At 48.6% G+C, this 21846-nt stretch overlaps 1 protein-coding gene across 1 annotated transcript in view; it reads left to right on the top strand.

Annotated features, from left to right (window-relative positions):
* LOC120808936 (homeodomain-interacting protein kinase 2-like) overlaps positions 1-21846 on the top strand; it is a 61005-nt gene that overhangs the window by 9082 nt on the left and 30077 nt on the right. The window contains exon 2 of the mRNA XM_078082997.1: positions 6367-7540. Coding sequence (XP_077939123.1) covers positions 6367-7540 — 1174 coding nt within the window. The remainder of the gene's footprint in view (positions 1-6366; positions 7541-21846) is intronic.

The following is a 21846-nucleotide window of genomic DNA, read 5'->3' as shown; positions in this document are numbered from 1 at the left end:
TCACACACCCCGCTGAAATACCACACAGTGTTGTCGCCTGGGGAGGCATGTGCACCATCTCCAGCTCGTCTCCGACAGCAGTGGGAGGTTGAGTGTGCTGGCGAGACAGGGGAGCGGAAGGCCAACAGCATATTGGGGTTATAAAGAGCCCCTGTTTTGAAATGGATTGAAGTTGCCGCTCTCCTCAGTCTTTGCGGCAGTAAAAAGTGGTTTTCATGCATTAGCGTCAGCGCCGATCATTATCAAACTCACTGACGGGCCTGTGTGCCGCAACCCGTCGTTCGAAAAAAACTCCCTGAGCTATCCTGGTCTCTGGCCGACGACTCGAGAGTAACCGAGAGCCGACGGCGAGAGCCAGGCATTAGTAGCTCTGCACCAGCTGTGCGTAAAACAAACAAGGAAACAATAATTAATCGGCATAAGTCTTTTCTTGTATGAATATCTTTTCTTGGCAAGTGCACACGTGTCATTTTGTTGTTTGAGAAGAGCTGTGTTTTAGAATTACTGGAAGTGCGGCCCTGCCTGCGTGTGATTGGTCCCCGGGTGCCGGGTCAGGTCGGACTGGTTCCTCTCTTCCAGTTCATCGCAGGGTTTCGAAGGGGTAGACATCAGTTTCATCCCTCTGGGTGTGTGTTTGTGGGTTTTAGGGTGGTGGTTTTATCCACCTTGTTGCAACACAGCGACAACTTTAAAGCCTTCAACAAACTGTTGAAGGTGTTCTAAGAAGCAGTAATAGTTATTAAGATAAACACACATGAACACACACACACACGTGGCGCCTCAGAAATGCAGAGTTTCATGTCTGAGTGGGTACAAGCCTGCTGATGCGTGCACAAGCATCTGCACACGGGCAGAGAGCTCTGTGTGCGCTGTTGGTGGAGCAGGAGCAGGCTTTATTGCAGCTTTATCTGTTTCTGAACATCAATGTATATATATAATTAATTAATTAATTATATATAATTATTTAACTTTTTAAAATGTGTTTGTCAATGGATTGTTTGGACTATAATCATTTGTGTGTGTGTGTGTGTGTCCCGGGAGATGTTAGATCTTTTTATAAATGAAATCTCAAATCTGGGCCGACTTCACTCTTCTCCCGTAGCCAATAGGAATCCAGCTCCCCGTGTTGCATTTGTCCTTCCCTTGCTGACGTGCCGTCATTCGCATTCACACTAAAAGACCTCATGCGTTCACACTCGCAACCAAGTCCGTACCGCACTGCCCCCCCCCCCCTCAAATCAATTTGCCATTGTGCAGTGTTTTCTCGCCACATCGTGCTCATCTCCCCCTTGGCTGTCTGTGCTGGGTTACGGCCTCTTGCCCACAGTTCCCATTTGAGGATCTCGTCATTGTACATTGTTTCCGGCCCTCATTGTTGCTCCTAATGACAGAAGAGGAAGCGTGGCGTGATGGGGCGTTTTCTCGCTGTGTGTACACGATAAGCATTCTGGAGAACGCCCGCTTATCAGGTGTGTGTCTCCCGCCAGGCCCCTGCGCCGTGGTTGCAACTGTAGTCCAAGCAGCGCGGCACGGTGCCTGCAGTGGATGTCGGCCGCCGCGTTCTCATTTCATGCCGCCGCACACAACTTTGCGCGGCAACAAATAGTTGTTCTGTTCCACGTTCTGCCGCAGGAAGGACACATATTACAAGGGCTCTTTATATCTGTCTGTACATCTATTTTTTTTCTTCCTCGGTGGGGGAAGAGGTCGGGTGCTGTGAAGCTGTATACTTTGCTACACTCGTGATTTGATTAACAAGAAATCCAGCTCAAGCACAGCCACTCTGCTGCCCCTTCCTCCTCCTCCTCCTCCTCCTCCTCCTCCTCATCTTCCGCTCCTCTCCTCCACCCAGCGCCTTGGTTCGCTGCCTGGTTGGGCTGACCTGGCAGTGTAAACAAGAGAAATGTTTTTCTCACTTTAGCCAGTTTTATAACCACACTTGCAGCGTTAACGGCAGCCTCCTTGTCTACAGGCAGTTACCCGGTGGAACAAGCTTTTGCACCTATACTTCAGATTATAAACTATAATAGTTCTACTTAAACTACACGGCGTGGCATTGCCTGTTTTGCTAAATAAACTTCATAACCACCACCCTTGTGGATGTGAACCACATGGGCCCCTTTGTATTGGTTTTCCTGTGTGCTTGTCTTGTGTGTCTCTTCTTGCTTATCTATCTATGCATGGGCCTCTTAACAAGTGCAGGCCAAACATGTTATCTCACAGCTAACACAACACGTTATATCTTTGGCGGTTTGCTTCCAGGCAGGGGAGAGTTCAGGGAGTGTCACATTTACAGCAGGCATTTTGCTGATTTACGAGTTGAGAAGTCCTGTAAGTGTCCGTCAAATGGCAGACACATTTTCCTCTTATGCTGCCACTAGGCTAGATGGATATTTTCCCTCTTTTGTGCGTTTTGTAAGGGAGCCAAGAGACATAGTGTGCCCAGTCCAACTGGTCAAATACTGTGGTCAGGAAGAGCATAAAGGCTGATGCAGCGGGAGGCTGCATGACAGTATCTCCCTGTGAGCTGGTCTGATGCATTATTCTATTAATACGCAGAGATGAGAGGGCTAGAAAGGCAGACAGGATGATAAATAGCGGTGGGCGTGAGAGAAAGAGAGCAAGGGAGACCATGCAGTGTCAAGCTCCAGCTCCTTGACTGAGGGCAGAACTCAGGCAGAAGAGGAAGCAACTCAAGGATAGGATGCTGCGTGTGGATGTGTGGCTCTTCAGCAGGGAGTTCCTTGTTGTGTTCAACCCCAGAGACACGGTCCCAGTTTGTCCGCCGGTGGTTCTGTCGACCATAATGTGTATCTGTGCATACAGATGGGTGACAAGTAACGCAGATGCTTATTCTTACAGAATAAAGAGGCTCACTAAATTATTTGGTCTCTGCAACTTTACACGTATTGGGGAGTTGGACTGACATGTTCATTTCCAACTTCCATATGGCAGAATATCAGAGGATTTCCTTGAAGTAGCTCTAACTCGGTGAATTGAAGCTCTTCTGGTGGCCCAACACTTCATCATACGTTGTTCTTTGTCTTCCTTTCGCCTGTGTCGGGGTGCTCATAAAAGATGTGGAGGTGCGGTATAGTGAAGAGCTCCAACACCCGAGCAGCAGCGAAGGGTGAGATAATGCTTTGTCTAGACAGTCAAAAGTCATTTCATTAGCCAGCGATTCGGGCCTCCCCCTCCCTCACCTTCCAGCCCCGCAGACGCTTGAATGTCCAGTAAAGAGACAGGGTCATCAGAGCGTCTCGGCCCGTGTCGGTAGCCATTAGGCCCCAGGAAGTAGTCCAAATATATCCAGGGAAGGGACCATCGACCAGATTACCGGAATAGGGGATGGCTGGGGTGTGTATATATATATATTTATTTATTTTAATAGCCAACTTAAATTGTTCCAAACAATGACAACATTTAAAAAGCACTGTTTTGTATTAAAAGACTCTTCTGTAGGTTTGGTGGGTTTCCGAAGGAGTCCTCATCAATGCGCTCCGTCGTGTTGTCGGTGGAGTATAAGTGACGGGCTTAATAAAAGAGAGCAAACAGAAGCAGGTCACAGGCTAGAATGCGAGGGCCACTCATGGCCCCGCTCTTCACGCTCTGTTGTCCTTTCCCTCCTTTTTTCCGGTACATCTCTCGCCCTCAGATGGCATGCAGAACAGTCCTGATCCTCCCTAAAAGAAGATTAACAAAGGCCTGACAGATAAATAATCTCTCTGAAAACAGTGACTCCTATCATTTCAACACGCTGCCTCCACACATTGGAAAATGCCTCTCTGGTATGCTTAATTGCAGTGGGCGGGACACACGGTGGCTTTAGGTATGCTAAATGGAACGACCTTGCCTACCGAAGGCATTCAAACATTGTAAATGTGCAACAATGGGCCTTTACAATTTAAAACTTGGCAGGTTCAGAAATTCCGACAAACTTCATGAGGACATTGTCAAGAGAAAGTCTTCGGTGCCTTCTTGTTTGGTTAGAGGGTTCGGTTGATTAGCTTCTAGATCATGATGTTTGAACTTCAGTTTGGATGAAGGGTGATTCATGAGGACTGCAGCAGCTTTTCCCAATGCTGTATACTCGGTCACGTTGTTGCCTGTGTATGTTGTCATGAGATAAAATTCCAGCCGTTTGACCTCTAACTTTTGGTCTATTTATTGACTTTATCTGGGTTGCGCACGGGGCTCTAAACCGGGGCTCTAAACCGCTGTTTGTGCAGCCTTGAGTTTTGTGGCAAAAATCAGCTGGGCAGAATTTCCTTTTGTCAAAGCTGAATTTCAAGAATGTCCTGGTCATTTCCAAATATTTTCGTTAGCTTTGTTTCAGAGGCTTCCCCAGTTGAAGGGAACATACGTGTCCTCCAGTTCATTGCACCATATATGCAATGTCAAGTGAACCCTTTGACCAAAATGTTGAACCTGACGGAGAGTCAATGACTGACTAAGATTGGGGGGTTGGGGAGGAACTCATGTGATGCTAATGCAAAGAGCAGCACGCCCATCGCCCGGCCCGGTGCGACCCACAGCTATCCTTAATCCCGCTGGCAGATATTTAATGTTGGAATTTTCCATGGAAGGACCAAGCCGGCTCTGCGTCTGTCCATCCATCTTTGTGTCCATCAGTCTGCGCCTGTGATTATCCCGCCAGTGCTCCGACGCTGCTCAGTGACGCAACTCATCATTCAAATTATTTTTAGTGTAAAGTCCAGGCACAGGAACTGGTAATCCAAGGAGTGACATCTGGCCGTCAGGGTTTATGTGATTAGCAGAGAGCCTCGTCCCTCATAGCTTAGCGGACGATCTTCGTTACCTCTCCGCTCTAGAAGCGCGTGAGCGCTTGAAGCAGCAGAAGAACAAAAACTCGATGATTGTTCATACATACATTATGTGCAGATGGTTGAGGCCCAAATAAGTCTTTCCGAAAGCCTGTGTTGCCACATCAGCTACTGCACAAAACCCACCCAAGTGACAGTGAGCTCCCACAATGTGCACTGCATCTTCAATCCTTCAGCATTAGGGCTAAGACCAGATGACCAGGCAGATAACTAGTAAATCCAAGCAGGGCCATAGAGCAACTAAAGAAAATCTAGACAAGGAGGATGGAGAGGGTTTAAGACTGTTAAAATAAAACAAAGTAGTGGACGCCTGCCAATTTCCTACTGAAATGATCACCATGACAAAGTGACCAGGCACGTCTCCTCCTGGGATACGTTCTGAGAGCAAAACCTTCCAGCCTTCAACATGACAATTGGACAACTCAGCAGCAAGCTGTTTGCATGCATGGCCCTTTCTAATGTCAGCGTAATGTTTCTAATGTTTGCGTTCTTTGATTCCGGCATCAGTCGATCTACAGCGAGGCCTAATTGCGCGGCCGTTGCCGCGTCCAGGTGGAAGCTCTTAGTTTGATAGCAGTACGCCAATATGGGGTTTAATTGAAACAGTTTAAACAGAGCATTACCGCACGTCTCGTATAATCTTCTTTGTGCTGTAATATTCATGTCAATGTTACAAACAAGCCTGTTTGCAAAAAGAGAGATAAAGAAAGGGACTATTTTTGGGCCGTTGTTTGCTTGGAGAAGCTTTTGCTTATTCTGAGGCAGCTTGTTCCCAGGAGTTCAGCGCACCGCCTCGCTGCAGTTTTGCTTTTGTTTTGTTTTCTTCGGGATGTGTAGTTGTGACAGAGTTCAGTGCCCTCCTGTTCTCATACTTATTTGACCAAAATGTTTCCCTCAACCTTCCCTAAAGTGAGCAATTGTGGACCAAAAAGTGCAGGGGTTGTGTGTGTAGACAGGAAAGGAAATTGCAATCTCTCAGACTTCTTTGTGCGCATGTTTTTGTGTATGTTTTTGTGGTGGTTGTCTGTCTCCGTGCAGTGACCCATGAAGGACGCCCTTTTGGTATTCACTTATAGCCTATTTACTTTGCAGCAGATGTGAACGGTGGAGAAATTATATTTCCTGAGCACGAACCAGGGGTTTCCAGGAGTCTCGTGCTAAACTATCTGGCTTTTATTTATGTTACATAACAATAGCAGAAACAATATTTCCCTTAACCACCATTTTAATGATGCAGAGAATAATTTAATGCAACAAATGCTTAATTACATTTTGAAGGTAATTTAATGCTTGTTAGTTTACTACGTTATTAGAGGTTAGTTTTACAGGTTAACGTCCTGACCCATCAGCATTTATGCTCGGTCCTTTACGACCTGCTCTGACCCAGGCTGTCTTTATTTAAAGCTACTGGCTTTACCACTCGTGTTTCAGACCACTCTCAGTTTCCTAACCTCTCCCTTTCATCCCCCTTCTCTCCTCTTTGCTCCTCCCCTCCTCCCCACCCCCCCCCTTCCATTCACAGGTATGGCCTCGCAAGTGCAAGTGTTCTCCCCTCACACTCTCCAATCAAGTGCCTTCTTTAGCGTGAAGAAACTGAAGGTGGAGCAGAGCTGTAACTGGGATATGACAGGGTACGGCACCCACAGCAAAGTCTACAGCCACAACAGCAGCAAGAACTTGTCGGCCGCCACCGGCCCCCTCGGCATCAACAGCTCCCTGCAGGTCGCCAAATCCGCACTGCCCTACGAGCATCCGGCACTCATCTTCCCGGCCAGCGTGGGCCACATTGTGGTCGCCTCAGCCAGCAGCACTTCGGGGGCCGCGCGGTCTCTGCTGGGCAGCGGGGGTGGAGGCAGCAGCAGCAGCAGCAGCGGTGGTGGAGGCGTCGGCGGGGTCGGCGGGGTGCTCGGTGTTCACAACCTGACGCGCCGCAGCACGGTCAGTCTCCTTGACACCTACCAGCGATGCGGGCTGAAGCGCAAAAGTGAGGAGCTTGACAACAACAGCAGCGTGCAGATCATCGAGGAGCACGGCCCGGCGATGATCCAGAACGGTGCAGCCGGCGGGGTGGCGGTGGCCACCGTGGCCACCGCCACCTCCACCGCGACGTCTAAGAACAGCGGCTCCAACAGTGAGGGCGACTACCAGCTGGTGCAGCACGAGGTGCTCTGCTCCATGACCAACACCTACGAAGTGCTGGAGTTCCTGGGACGGGGGACCTTTGGTCAGGTGGTCAAGTGCTGGAAGAGGGGCACCAACGAGATCGTGGCCATCAAGATCTTGAAGAACCACCCGTCGTACGCCCGGCAGGGTCAGATCGAGGTCAGCATCCTGGCACGTCTCAGCACGGAGAGTGCAGATGACTACAACTTTGTGAGGGCCTACGAGTGCTTCCAGCACAAGAACCACACGTGCCTGGTATTTGAGATGCTGGAGCAGAACCTGTACGACTTCCTCAAGCAGAACAAGTTCAGCCCCCTGCCGCTCAAATACATCAGACCCGTCCTGCAGCAGGTGGCATCGGCGCTAATGAAACTGAAGAGCCTGGGCCTGATCCACGCTGACCTGAAGCCAGAGAACATCATGCTGGTGGACCCGTCCCGGCAGCCCTACAGGGTCAAGGTCATCGACTTTGGCTCAGCCAGCCATGTGTCAAAAGCAGTGTGCTCCACTTATCTGCAGTCCAGATACTACAGGTAAGAGCTGCTGCTGCTGCATTGAGTTGATATTGTTTTGAAATGGATGTGAAGGACTTTATTTAGGCATTTTATGTAACACTGTTGAGGGAATGGCACAGAGAGAAAGCGATACGTCCTCCTGTTTGTTTGTGCGCGTTTTCTTTGGATGATCATTGTACTCTCTGCATCTTGTTTGATTTATCCCGGCTTTAATAGGAATGTTTTCCTGGTTGAGCTGATTATTTGGCCAAACACCCAGATTTGCTGCCAGCCTTGTGAGCTGCTGCTGATTCTGCCTTTCCTGTTAGCATATTTACCCCCGTAGTCAAACCCCTTTCCAAGTCTGCGATAGAACAGTAAAACTCAAAGGCTTGCTTAGTAGCCAGCTGCTTATTGTGTTTAGTGTGATTGAAAACAACCATGTTGTGGTACGACTTTGAAGATTATCAAAGGCCTGTTTCGTTCCTTCAGAACTTAGTGAGTCCTGGTGAAGATATGAGTCACCGGGGGGGGAATATCGGAAGCAAGGACATGTATCACTGTCATGTGGAGTTTCCGGGGAAGAATTTATAAGAACCCTCCCATTGAAGAAGGGCACCAATCGTGTGGGGTGGCAGCCTGCCCTGGACCCCGAGCCCCACATCACCGTAGCCGGCTCCCATTTCCCCCCGGGATAGAGATGAGGGGTCAGCCCGAGTTCTCTTGTAATATGTTCCTGTAATCCACACCAGCGGGCCCTGCATTAGAACCAGATGAGTCTCTGGGAAGGCCTTTCTTCCCTGTCCCAGCGCTTCTTGAACAGGCCTTTTTTTCGCCCGCACCAAACAGCGTGTTTAGGTTACAGCGGAAGGAAGCATCGGGGCGACGGGGCGCAGAATCGAACAGTGTCCTGAGTGTGTTTCCTGTAAGCTTGCGAGATTAACAGTACAGCTGACTTAGTGTGAACAGTATTGCAAGAAATCCTCAGTGCCTGATCTTTCATCACATCTACTAGAGCATTATTTTATTCTAGCAGTGCTCCACACAACCATCTCTTGGACCACAATATACGACGGCCCCTGCATGGGGAAGAGATTGTTTGTGTCAACAGGGCAGCGGTGCTGCATCCATTTAAGTAGCTCATCCTGAAGTAAACACCACTATCAGCCTATTGTTGCTCCTGGGCTGCAGGTCAACATGCCATAAAGTGTTCCTGTTGGTTTTCTGTGGGAGGGGAGCAGAGTGATCATCCCTTCATTTCCTATCGGCAGTAGAGGAGGGGAAAGAAAAGCCTGACCAGAAAATGACCCACCAGCCACCAACACCAGTTTGTCACATTGGGAGTGTGTGAGTTTGCGAGTCACAGGGTTTTCTGCAGCTCATAATGCATGTAGAGCATGTAAACAACAAGAGGGTGCTTGCTTTACCAGGTCTCTTTGTGAGGAATGAGGCAAGTCTTACAATTTCATTTCAAAGAATGAGCTCGGGAGAGCGGCACTGCGGGTGTCTCAGCATCGCATGCCGCTTGGGCAGCAAAACAAACTTTTGCTGCGGGTAGAGTTCACGGCGAGTTCAGACGCTTAGAGGAGAACATCAAACCATCTTTGAGGATTTCAGATGAGAAGATTGCAGGGATAGTTTTTGTTTCTGCAGAGGGTACGTTTAGAGGGTAGAGATTACACACAGGTGGGATTTCCCAGCTCCAACCTGCTGGCTCCGTGTTACTCTATATCCTCCACGATAGAAAAAACACAAGCCGTTGTCTTCTTTGGTCCTTGTTAAATAAAGTTACTTGCCTCTTTTCTTTGTGCATTTAAGGTTTTTTCAACCAGCCCTTTCATTTTGGTTGATGAGATGAGATATGGAAAGGAGGAGTTGTGAGTCATTCGAGGCCGACTGCAGAGAGTGCACATGCCATAGTTAGCGTTGCATGTGCAGTAAGAGCCTTGCAAATGACTTATGGATTTTCCACAAGGTTGACTCATGCAAATTAAACACCAGGATTCAAGGTAAACAAGAGATGTGCTATTCGCGAGAACATCTCTCAGGGCGCTTAGAGTTTCAACTTTGTCCGCTTCAGTGCTTAGCGAATACAGGCTCATGTGGCTGAGCTCATCTATCCTTGTCAAATAGGCCCGTCTGTAGCACTTCTACGCTCGTCTCCAAGGTTCTTGAGTACAGTCTTCCACACTATTATTTCAGTGTATTTTTACCTCACTTACCCGCGTGTCCTGCTAACGCGTCTCTTTTTCCTGTTCCGTATCATTGCGAGGCGTTTACGTCCTCATTACAACAACTTGCGACCCAGCCGTGGTCCCACTTCTTTTATCCTCACTTCCTTTTCTGACACCCTTCCAGCATCTTCCCCATAGCTAATGATGTCACAGGTAAGCCGGCTAGCCAAGCCTACCCTGTGCCAGATAAAGGGATTATCGTCTCGTCCCAGTAAGGCATGTTTTGTCCTATTTATCTCATCAGGTGAAGGCCTTGAAATGGGTGGAACGCAGCGAGACATTATTTAGGTTAATGTTAAGTATCCCGGGCAGTGCAGATGGCAGGAGCCGGTGATGTGAAGGCTGCAGAGTGCGGCCTCGAGATGTTAGGAGTAATCAGTACAAAGGCCTTGTCTTTTCTGTCAAGGAACCGTATGTATATTCAGTGGAGCTCTGCATGGTTGCGGGAGTCTACAAGCTCCTTATAGCTCCTTTTCATGCTAACTTTTTGGGTGCACTCATGAAGGGCGTCTTGGAGAGACTGCCTGAAAGCGTGCACCATTATCCCAATATTTAAATAATTCATTATCGATTTTAGCTCTTCAGAACATCTTAGCAGATTTTGCCTTAACATGTATTTTTACATTACATTTATAAGATTACCGTCATAGTTTTTTGCCTTCATCGGGAGGACGGATATAGGAGAGGAAAGAGGGGCGACAACATGCAGCAACGACCCGGGATTTCAGCCTGTGGCCCTTTGCTATTTGTGTGTTTTCTTTTTCCTTTACACCTACAGATGAGGCTTTCTCACATTGGCAGAGATACTTTCTACAAGACAGCGAAAGGACAATTTTAATGCCATGACAATAAAAACTCTTGATATTAACAACCCGGATACCAGAAGCTATAATGAACATGGTGTCAGCCGGCACCAGCAGCTAAGGAATAAGCCTCTAACACAATGTGGGTGAAGGTAAAATAATTCAACTTTTTTTCTAAAAGAGAGGAAAGGGGTTCTTGATGTCCCCAGTGATCTGAAGTGACCAATGTCTGTGTACTCTCGATGCGGATCAGCGTGCAGCAAACGGCCCCTGGCAGAAGGGATCTTCTTAATGCATTCAGATGGAAACTTCCCAAAAAAAGCTCAAATGATGGAACGCTCCACACTCCACTTTCAGAGCCTGTCTTTCTTATTCATGTTGGCAGTAAATGTGGGTGCAGCTGATGCCACAGCAGGATCGCCGGCACCGCCGGGCTTATGTCGAAGCCTTAATAACTAATATATACTGAAATATGTATCTGTCGGGCGCCGTCTCAGTTTGGACTCAGTGTACGAAGAGCCCTCGCCCCGCCTGTCTATCTATCTCTCTATCTGTTGTTGCACAGGCAGACAGGCCAGGCGTTCCAGCACATTTACCCTGCCTCCGTGCGAAACATCAAGGGTATTTTTTTAATGAATGAGGTTGCTATTAGTTACTGTTTTCTGAAGCGCGCGTTAAAGTGTGTGCCACAGATGGAGGGAAAGGTAACGGCAAGATCATGTTGCCACATAGGAAAGATGGATTAGAACAGGTAGTGTTGGAGTTGTTTGTGTGAAGATCCTCGAGGAAGTATCGTATATTGGATGGAAAAGGGGGGGAGTGGAGGGTTGAGCGACGGAGCTGTGTGTGTGTGTGTGTGTGTGTGTGTGTGTAGAAGGTCGTTGTTTTGCATTCCTCACCAGCACCTGGAACAGTGCTCTATCCCCCCGAGCCTTGGCAGATTATTACTAATGCAGATGAGCCTTTATTAAGTTCAGCCTGACCGGGTTCCTGCTGTCGCACATTGGGACTTTTCTGCTGACTTATTTTATTTTTCTTAAATGTAATATTTCCAGCCTCTGACCACTCAGAGCCTGCACCGTCCTGTTATTGGTGACAGTAATTGCAGAAATTATTGGCCGCAGTAAGGAAATAAAAAAGAAATACCCCCCAAAATGGTAATTAATGCTCTCTGTATTCACTCGTGTGCTCTTTATGACAGTCATAACACCTTAGTATGCATGACAGAATCCTAATAACCTGTTTCTCATTCATAATTTGCCTCTGGGCAGCTTCTCCATGTGTCTCAGCTGGAGCAGGCGACAAGCAGGAGACATGTAGCAGCTAAGCTAATTAGCTACCGGTTGTCAAGCATATGCATTGGGAACATACACAGTTGTCAACCGCTTACAGCCAGTTTCGCCAAATAACAAATGAGAATGATTTAACTCTGAAGGAGAAAATGTACTCGGCCACCTATAGTTCATGCATGCACAAATCAATACACTCGGACATGGCTGCACAGGGTGTGTGTTTGTTTGTGTGTAGCGCGTTTGTGTCTGTGTGCTCCTACGATAATACATCGCCTTCTGTTTCGTCACGTCGGTTCATCCTGGCTACTTGTCTTTGTGCTACTTTGCAGTTCAATTCCCATACATTTCGCAGGATATTAAGCAGACGGAAATTAAGCTGCTTTGATAAGATACAGTGATCCGCCCACTTAAGCTCAGGGACGTTGCTCTATATTGATCGGGCCTGTTTGAAACACAGGACTTTTCGGGGGGGTCGCCCTACGACAGGAAAGGCTGTAAGACAAAATGGAGCGGCTGGTCATTTAAATGTCCAAGCTCAACTGTGGGGTTGCGACCGAACAGAACAATGGGGAGAATCTCACTTCATTAACTGGACGGGTGAAGTTTCCCTCAGCAGTAGACGTACTTTGCTCGCTCGCCACATATTTTTGTCCTTCTTTCTCGGAGTCGAGCACCGTGGGACGGCAAGGTGATGGCTGCGATCAGCGCCTGACTGGCACAGGTGCCCCCAGGTCTAAATAAATCATTAGGCCCCTTGCTGATCCCCTCTCCCCCGCCCCCCTCCTTCCACCATTCCTGAATGCCCGCCGTCCCTCCACGGGGAGCTCCAGAGAGGAGGTAGCCCCCACCGCCCCGCGCCGCCTCGGCTCCTTCCCGCTTCGTCTCCCTTTCTCTTCTCTCCCACCTCCCCACACCTTCTCTCCAAACCCCCCTCACCTCTCCCATCCACTCGCATGAATATTTAAAAGCCGGCACCGGGACGGAAAATATCAAACAAGGGCAATGAAGAGAAAAAAAAAAAAGAAACATAAATATTCATTTTGAGGCCCCTGAATTCAGGGGGAGGACATGAGAGTATTGATGAAATTTGAAGTTGTCTAATCACAGAAAGAGAACAGACCTCGGCAGGAGAGACACTAAGAGAAAGTGATCCGAGCTGTAACTCTCCAGCTGGGGAGGGGATTGGGAGGATTGGGAGGATTGGGAGGATTGGGGGATTGGGGGGGCCCAGCAGGGACCTGCAATTGGCTCCATGCTGGCTTTTGCATGTAGGTGTGTGTGTGTGTATTTGGACTGACAGCCACTTTGACAGCGAGCGCCTGGTGTGCAGAGGCCCTCGCATGCTACAATGAACTTTCAACCAAACAAAACAGACGCATTAGTTTTCTCAATTGAAGGAATTTGCTAATGTGCACATACAGGGGTAAATAGTCTGACTAATTTGCAGCAGGCAATTGGAAGGAGCTCTCCATCGCTCAACCGACACGCTCTTATGTAGAGGGGAAAAAAAGCTTTGACGACCCCCCCCCCCCCCCCCATCCCTCTCTTCATTTAGTATCATCCCGGGCTCAACACAATAACTTGATCTTCCTCTAACGGCCATTTCAGCGATTTTATCCGCTTGCTTTTACGTCACGCCTCTCCCCCCTCTCTTTTGAACGCGTTGATCGCGTTTGTTGGAAGGCGCTTCGACGTCCCAGTTAAACATAGCTCACATTCATGGTGACAGTTGTCGCTCTATATAAAAATGTCGCTATTTTTCATTGGAGAAGGCTGAATTAAACGAGGCTCTGTTCTCACCACACAGGCTATTTTCAGCACCACTCATGAAGTTATAAAGCAAGATCAGATGATGTTTCATATGATTTATTTTTACTAAAGTGACGGAGGAACTAGGAAAAGTATTTTTTTTGTTAATGAAATTACAGTCCGAGCCATCGCCGACGACAAATTATTATCTTAGGTTTGAAGAAACATGACACATCCATGAACGTGTTTAACCATTTAAGACATCAGTGGATCAACAAAAGAGTACAGGAAGTAGAAGAAATGACATGTATCAACACAAAGGGATCCGTTGTAGCTATTTGTTATCCGGGTCTTCCGGGCTAAAGTCTTTCATAGAAACCTTGTTTTGACAAGAAAATCTGTTTCCACAGAAAACGTCGGCGTCATCATTCTTTTATTGACCCTTTATCTCAGTGAACTCCTCACATATGGACGTCTCCGGGGTTTTCTGAGGATGAGCCAGAGCAGCTTTTCATAGAAATTGCTTTTTTGGAATATAAAGGCCACTCAAGATTCTGTTCCAACGGCGTGCTACTCATAAAACAGGTCTGAAGCAAATCCTATTCCACCAATAGTTGATAAATAATTTTAAATGATTAATAGGGCCTTGTGACAGAGAATATATTGCTGTGGTGTATCGGATTGCGGCGGTTTTGGCCCGAGGCGAAATTTGTTTGGAAAAATAATTACTCCTGTATTGGACCCTGGTTAAATATTAAACGGGTTAGCATTAGGAATGGGGAAGCATGCACGGGCGTTTTAAACCCGCTGCTTTAGACGTCTCGGCTGCAGACAGACACAAATAGGGAGAAATCCTGTCATTTCATTTTATATTCAAACTGTTTCACAAGAAAAGAGAGACGCAAACTAATGAACTTCTCCTGTGTGCTTTGCCACCAGGCTTTGGGGAATAATCCCAGTGTTTTATGAGCAGGGGAGCGTCGGATTGTCTGTTGGGTTCAGCTTGTTGTTGAGGGCGCAAGCTGGGAGGCACCAAAGAGCATTAAGACGCTATGTATCAGGCCACAGAGGGAACCCCCCCCCAGAAAAGACTGATTAGGCTGATTTTAGACCAAAAAAAAGAAACATACTATTTAAAAAGCCACAACAAAAAGGAGCAAAAGTGAAATCGATCACTTTAAATGCGAGGAGCTTTGAATCTGTAGTGTGTGGCTGGTTGATAACGTCCTGTCCTCAATCCAGCGGCCATGCAGGATTGACCCATTTGCATCAGGTCGGGAAGGTGTTACGCACACATAAGTATACAGTAAACACAACGCAACGCGGCCCGGCTATGGCTGAGGTGAGAGGACGCGGCACCGCGGGGCGTTTTATACGAATGGAGCGAACATAACTCACATCGGCCCTTTTAAACACAGCGGTGACGTCAGGGAAGCGGCCACGCGGCCTTTCATTACAGCCCAGAATCCATATATCATCAAACAGATGGCTCCTCTTGCAACAAGGACAGTGTTGTTGTCTGCGCACACGCCTGGAGCCTCTGCAGACAGGACAACTGTGGCAGGGTCTAGCAAGAGGAGATCAGGCTGAGACCTTTTTTAAAAGCTCTTACTATAACTGTGTGCTCCAGGTCTCATCTTTCCAGATCCTGCCACAGTGTTCCCCTTGTACCCAGCAGAAGGGAATTAAATGCGTCCCCCCCCCCAATCTGTGGTTCTATTTACATATTCGTACTGGCTTCAAGGGGACTCTTTTTGCCTTCAACATTCAAACCATCTCTGAAGTAGAATTTCTCAGCAACTACTGCTGACATGAAAGTGGATACTAAATGTGTTTTGTATCTACTGCATTAAAGGCTTGAATACCTTTTTTGCAGAAATCAAAGCTCAGCATAGACATCTTGCACAAATCCATTAACCCTGGATCCGGCGCGACGGCATTACACTTGCAAAGAAACTCAGCATAGCATAAAACTAATTTGGGCGGAATTCATCCGTGTACCTTTCAAAAGTTTTTGCAGACCTTTTTTTAGCCGCCCTCTGTGTTTTTCTTTTTGACAAACTGAACATTAACACGCATCATTTCACACGACTTCTAAAAAATAGTCTCTGTCTTTCACGGGCCCGTCGCCATAGCAACCAACGCTCTTGTTTCCAAAATCGTCCATGTGCTGCTGAAGGTGCTACACCTGAATTAGACAGGGGGCTGTTTTGATCCGCCTGCCGGCCCCAACCGACAGCTGTGTACTTTAGGGACAGGGAGGGCCCTTGAGCCACACTCTCATCTCGCTGCTATTGTTTGCCCAGGTGGGCCATGGGGGGGGGGGGAGTTGGACGTCCCCCCCCCCCCCCCTCCCACATCCCCTTCGCTGCCCAGCTTGTTCGCCCTCTCACTCTCAATCTCCTCCTCTCCCTCCCTCGCTCCGCTCCGTCTTTGTTCCACAGAGACCTGTGGTCCAACTGAAGCTCTCGGTTTCACAAAGAAACCGAATTGGCTTTCATCTGCAGCCTGTTACCAGCTGTGTGCATTGTGCGTTTAGGCTCCCTCGCTCAGAGAAGTAAAAAAGTGTTGATTTTACCCATGACAATGTAGTTATTGTTAAAGGCTCGGAGCCACAGCTCTTCTGGCAGAAAGCTTTTCTTCTTTTACAAGTCCATTTCTACTTTTGCTTATTAAAGTCTTTGGTGTGACTTTGCTGTTAAATATGCTCCCATAAGCCCATTCTCCACTTCCACCCGGGGTAAATATAGTGTACCAAGCACTTGACATAACAAACGTGGGTGCTGGAGGAGCACAAAACACCCCCCAAAGGCCCAAAGTCCCACACCGGCCCTGTTGTTCAATGTCACCATGGTGACCATGAGGCCTCAAGTCAGAGACAGAGATGCGGTTTTTAGGTGAGCGTGTGTTTGAGGGAGTGAGGAAGGGGCAGATATGGCCCTTTTTCTTTTAGCAATGCAAGACATTTCGGGCCTCGTCCACAGTACTGCTCGGGGCTCAGAGAACAACATGTTTCCGATCGCCGCCATTCTCCCCTTAACCTCCGCAGCCTCCCCCTCCCTCTCCCTCTTCATCCCTCCCTTCCGCTCTCCATTTCCTTTATCCCGACCTCTGTCCCTCACGCATATCTGCCTGGCATTCCAATCGCCACATCCAGAGGACATATAGGATCGCTAAGCCTTGTCCCTCTCAGCCGCTGGCGGAGGCGAAGGGAGCTGCCGTTCGCCCCACGTGCCGGCGTTGTATTTCCTCGTTGCAGTTGTTGGTTGTTCAAGCAGGAGCTTTGCATGAGCAGGTTTCCCAACATGCAACAGACCCTGCGCTAATGAGACGCTAGGAAAATAAATTGCCAACTGAAAGCATGTCTGCTCACGCACAGAACACGCGCCTGTTGTGTGGCACAGCGGACTTGTAAAGAAAGTGGGTGAATACAGCTCTGCGTAAACAGGTGTTTTAGGGAAAGGAGGTCAGGTACTCATTGTGCCCTCCTTAGTGTGTGCGAGAGCGCTAACAGGTGTCCCGCAGTCTTTTATCTGCACCCACAGGACACCCTCGCCGCGACAGCGCCAAGTCTGCCGCTCTTGAGTCAGTCAAAGGCAAGCGTTGCCGCGGGAGGAGGAGAGTTTAACTCCTTGAACCCGACGCGGTTGCGCGTCCGTGCGCTCGCCTCTCTTTGAATCGTTAATGCCGCACCGCGGCTTAAATCGATCACAGCTACGGGACCTGTTCTTCAGAGAAGGCCGCCATCAGATAAAAAGAAAAAGGGCCTCGTCTGTTTGTTTATCCGTTTTTTGTTTGCGGTTTCACAGCGGGGAGCCGGGGAGGGGTGGAGGGGGAGAGGTGGGGGAGGGAGGTGGGGAGTTGGCTGACAAAGGGGCAGTGAATCATAAAGGAGTCGAGGAGAGTGCTGGTGCAGTGGAGAGGCTCAGCACCGGCTACCTGTCTCGGCCACGTCCCCTCTTTGTTTTCAGTCCGAAAAAGTTCATGATTCATGTAAAGACCCCCTTTTGTGGGTGAAATGGCGCAACAGCCCTTTGGATATTACATTACATCACATGTCATTTAGCTGACGCTTTTATCCAAAGCGACTTACAATGAGTGCATTCAACCATAGGGGATACAAACTCAGAAGAGTAAGAAACATTTCATCAAATAAGCCAATTTACAATTTGCTATAGATAAGTGGCGCTAGTGCTACAATTTGTTAGTCTTTTATTTGAGGTAGAGTCTGAAGAGGTGTGTCTTTAGTTTGCGACGGAAGATGTGAAGGCTCTCTGCGGCCCTGGTGTCATCAGAGAGCTCGTTCCACCATTTCGGAGTTTATACTGCAAACAGCTGAAGCCGTCGACCAGAGCAAATCGTAGGTCACAGGCGACGACCCTCAATCCGCTCCGACCGCGCGAGCGGCTCTTTTTACGCCACGTTCGGCTGGAGCAGAACTACGCGCTGCAAAGATATATATACAGATTTATAGGTTGTATCCGCTCGAAAGACAGTGAAGCAACTGTGTTTTTTTTTTCGTCTTCTTTAACACCCTCCAAGTACAGCAGCATGCTCCAATACCCCTTCCGCCCTCCTTTGGCGTTGTTAAGCCGGGAGGGGCGAGCGTGCTATTTGCATTACAAGGTTCCTGTGGAGCAGAATGAAACACAGACGGAGCTTTGAGCAGAACGGACACTCTCAGGGTGGCCCGGCGCTAATTGCGACTGGGGTGCATTTACTGATTATGGTTAAGTGGTCCAAAATGGTCCCCTGCTCTCTGTTACATTGACCCGCTCCCTCCCCATGGTGGATGTGTGGTCAATGGCGGCGCCTATTGAGATGCCTTTCCGCTGAGGCGTCCGTGCTTCTGCTGGGAGCACACGGGCCGTTCGGAGGGAGGCAGAGCTGATTTTAAATCAGAGATTGTAACAGAGAGAACAATGGAGTGAATTTCAATTACATTTAAGAATTGACAAACATGCTGAAATAGAGGTTTTCAATTAAAATCCATGCTAATCACTATTCCAAAACATGCAAGTGCGGTTGAAATGGAAATGAATTGAATGCAAAGTAGAATGTAGATGTATCTGGGGAAGGGGACGGGGGTGGAATTGAGGGTTTTCCTCACAGGTTGCAATGCATCGACGGGACTGCGGGTCAATGTTCTGTATTCGCTCATCCTCCAGCTTGTAACAGGAGACCCCTCAGCGGGAGAGCGGGCCGGGGGTGATATAACAGCCACTGGATCACACCGGCTTTGATCTCCCCTCTGGGTTCCTATGGGATAGACTTAGGCCCGCTGATGAGAAGGGGGAGACCTCGACCCCCCCCCCCCCCCCCCCCTCTAGTGCCGGCTCGCCAGCAGGTCGATCTTTTTTTTTTAACCACAATGAGAGTTTCTTTAGCGCTGGGTGTCCGTGTGACCTGCTCTTGGAAAGACTTTTAGCGCGATGCAAAAGTTCACTGAGTTGTTTACTGATGTGGTCCACGGTGTCCGGTTGAGAGGCCGTCTCTTTTCTCTCCTCAGGCGTTATTTCCTTCTAAATGTTTTTTTTTCTCAGGGAGGGGGGGTTGGAGTCTTATAGCAGGTCTAGTGTTTTACATGAGTGATGTAATTCCGTCTCCTTTTTTGATTGCCGGGTGTCTGAGACCCTGCCCTGTGTCCCTCCTGCTCTGTGCCATGATCTCTCACATGCAATTAATGTGCTGATGTTACTGCTCTGGATTGCTTACAAACGCAGTATCACAGCCCCGATTTCCCCCAAATTACACCTCCTTGAGGACCTGTGGTCTATTAGGGCTGTTATTCACATAGCTCTCAGTTATATGAGGAGGGATATTAAAAGGTGCAAAATAACAAGCTCCATTACATAAACATGGTGAAGTGTTTGGGATAGAAAAAAAGTTGCTTTTATTACAAGAGATTTTAAAATGACTACATGCCAATTAGAGGGGGGAGTGCTTTATGAGTTTGGCTTGCTGTATGTGTGTGTGTGTAAATGGGTGCATAGAGTGAGAAAGGGATTAACATTGTGTGACTAATAGAACACACAACTTGTGCTTTTAGAGCACACGTTGTAACAAGAGCACATAAAAAGCCTGTCTCTGCTTTACAGAAAAACAAACACAAAATTACTAACTATCACAGCCGGGTGAAACTCCTTTTGTTTGTGTACTGTGGCTGGCTGTTTGCACCCCTGTATGCACATCTGTGCCTACAAGCACAAACAAACATCCAACTGTGCTGGATGATTAGATTTCCAGGGCATGGTCAGTGACTCGTGTGAGCTCATGCATCTCCGCGGTGCGAGAGGAGGCAGTCGTCCAGGCAAGCAAGCCGACCTGACCTAAAAAAACAGTCAGACAGACATATAGATAGACGCTTTCGCCGGTTATACCATCGGCAGGGAGGGGGAGACAGCCTGGCCGTCCGGCAGATTGGTAAGAGGCATACAGGCAGAGCCACAGACAGGCAGTCCGGGTGCAGGGAGACCGAGTGAACATTGTGGGTTGGATGGACGAGGCGGACGTGTCTGGCTTTTGCGACTGCCCTCAGACATAGATCAGACAACAGAACCAGCCGCGCAGGACATCCCGCAACATCGCTCAAGGCCCAATGCGCACCCTCCTGACCGGGGCAGGGACTCTGCTTCCTTGCTCCTGGAGGGGAAGGACAGCCAAGGACGTCTCCTGGAGTTTACATGGTGGCATATCTCCGCTATATCCGGCTTTGTTTGTTTCGCCTGCAACATGCTCCACTGCACCGACCCACATTAATGGAGCGCTCGCAGATTTAACCCTTTGGGGTGGCCAGCTAGACGGGCGCACCAGCACACATTTGCATGGCACAGACGGGCGCCATTTATTTCTGTGTTCTCATTTCATCGCCCCCGTGACATTTAGGCTAATATGTGATGGGAAATAAGCGTGGTTTGTGTTTCCTGTGTTTCATGCACCATGCCTGATGATAATGAGGGGGAAAGGGCCAGAGGAGAGGGGTGGGGTCAATATGCTAATAGTGGGTGTAGATTTTGAAGCCTCTCTACCAGTATGGAGTGGTTTGGAGGGACAGGCTATCATTCTCCACCTCCTTTCCCCTCATTATGCCCCCGCCACTCTCTCCATCTCTGTCCTCCCCCATCCCGCGCTTTCTGCTCTCATCTCTCTCCATGCCCTTCACTATCTTCGACCCCCCCCCCACACCCCCCACCGCCCTCTCGCTCCATCTCATTCCTGTTTCCTCCCACCTCCCACCCATCCCTCCATCCAAACGACTCCCCCACAGAATATGAGATGGATTTGTTAAGTGGGACGCGTGGCGTGCAAAGTGCTGATGTGTTGGTTTCTGGGTAATTATAACATCCCTCGGTCTCCAGGAAAACTCCAAACTAATGTTTAATTTGCCTATGTGCTCAAAGGAAGCCCCCCTTTTGTTATTGCCGTGGCAATTAGCCGGAGCTGGGGCCCAGGCATTTCCTGTGATTGTTGTGATTTGCATAGAGAGCGAATCAGAGAGAGCATCAAGACCCAATGCAGCCGCTTCTCTCGCTGCCATTACAGCCGCCCACTCCTCCTTTCCTACCACTTTCGCCCCTCCTTCTGCCCCCCCCCTTGCTTCACTGAATCTCCATCAGTGGCCTAGCAACCAAAACTTCAACCCCTGTGTCTGATACCTCTGTATATCGGGCTGACGGTGGGGGGGGGGGGGGGGGGATGATTAACTGCGGCGCTCAACACATTTCGTTGTTTTCTCCCACACTAAAGCGTCCGAGCCTCTTAGCTGCTCGATCCCCAACCGTCACCTGTTTCAGCCTGTTAGCTGGTAGCTTCCGGAAGGGTAATCACACAGCGTGTACATCTGTGCAACGTCTGTTGAATGGGGTACAGTATAAAGTACCTAATCTGGAGTTTATCCGCCACGAAGTAAACGGGCGATGTTGGTGGACGTGCCATTGGGGTCCCGAGGGGATGCCGCTAACTAGTGTGTTGTGTTCTTTGCGCTGCCCAGATAAGAAACAGGTTCACACCAACTGGTTGATCTCAGAGCCGAATGCAGCTGCCATCTTCATACGACAGCATCGCTGTCGTCCCCGCTCCGAACCATTTAGAATTGGCATGCATTATTTTATTTGCGCTCATGTCACATTTCTTCCTGATGAGTGCTTTTGAGCCGCTGGATTTTAGTGTGTTTAACGTGACCTTAATTAACTCCTACACAACAGTCAACATTTGCAGCTTTGATAAGCTTTAGTTTCATTACAATACCTGAATTCATTTGCATCCCC

Source organism: Gasterosteus aculeatus, chromosome X, assembly GCF_964276395.1.
Source record: "Gasterosteus aculeatus chromosome X, fGasAcu3.hap1.1, whole genome shotgun sequence".
NCBI classification, from domain to species: domain Eukaryota; kingdom Metazoa; phylum Chordata; class Actinopteri; order Perciformes; family Gasterosteidae; genus Gasterosteus; species Gasterosteus aculeatus.
Note: the sequence above shows the minus strand (reverse complement) of the source record. Positions and strands in the feature narration are given on the sequence as shown.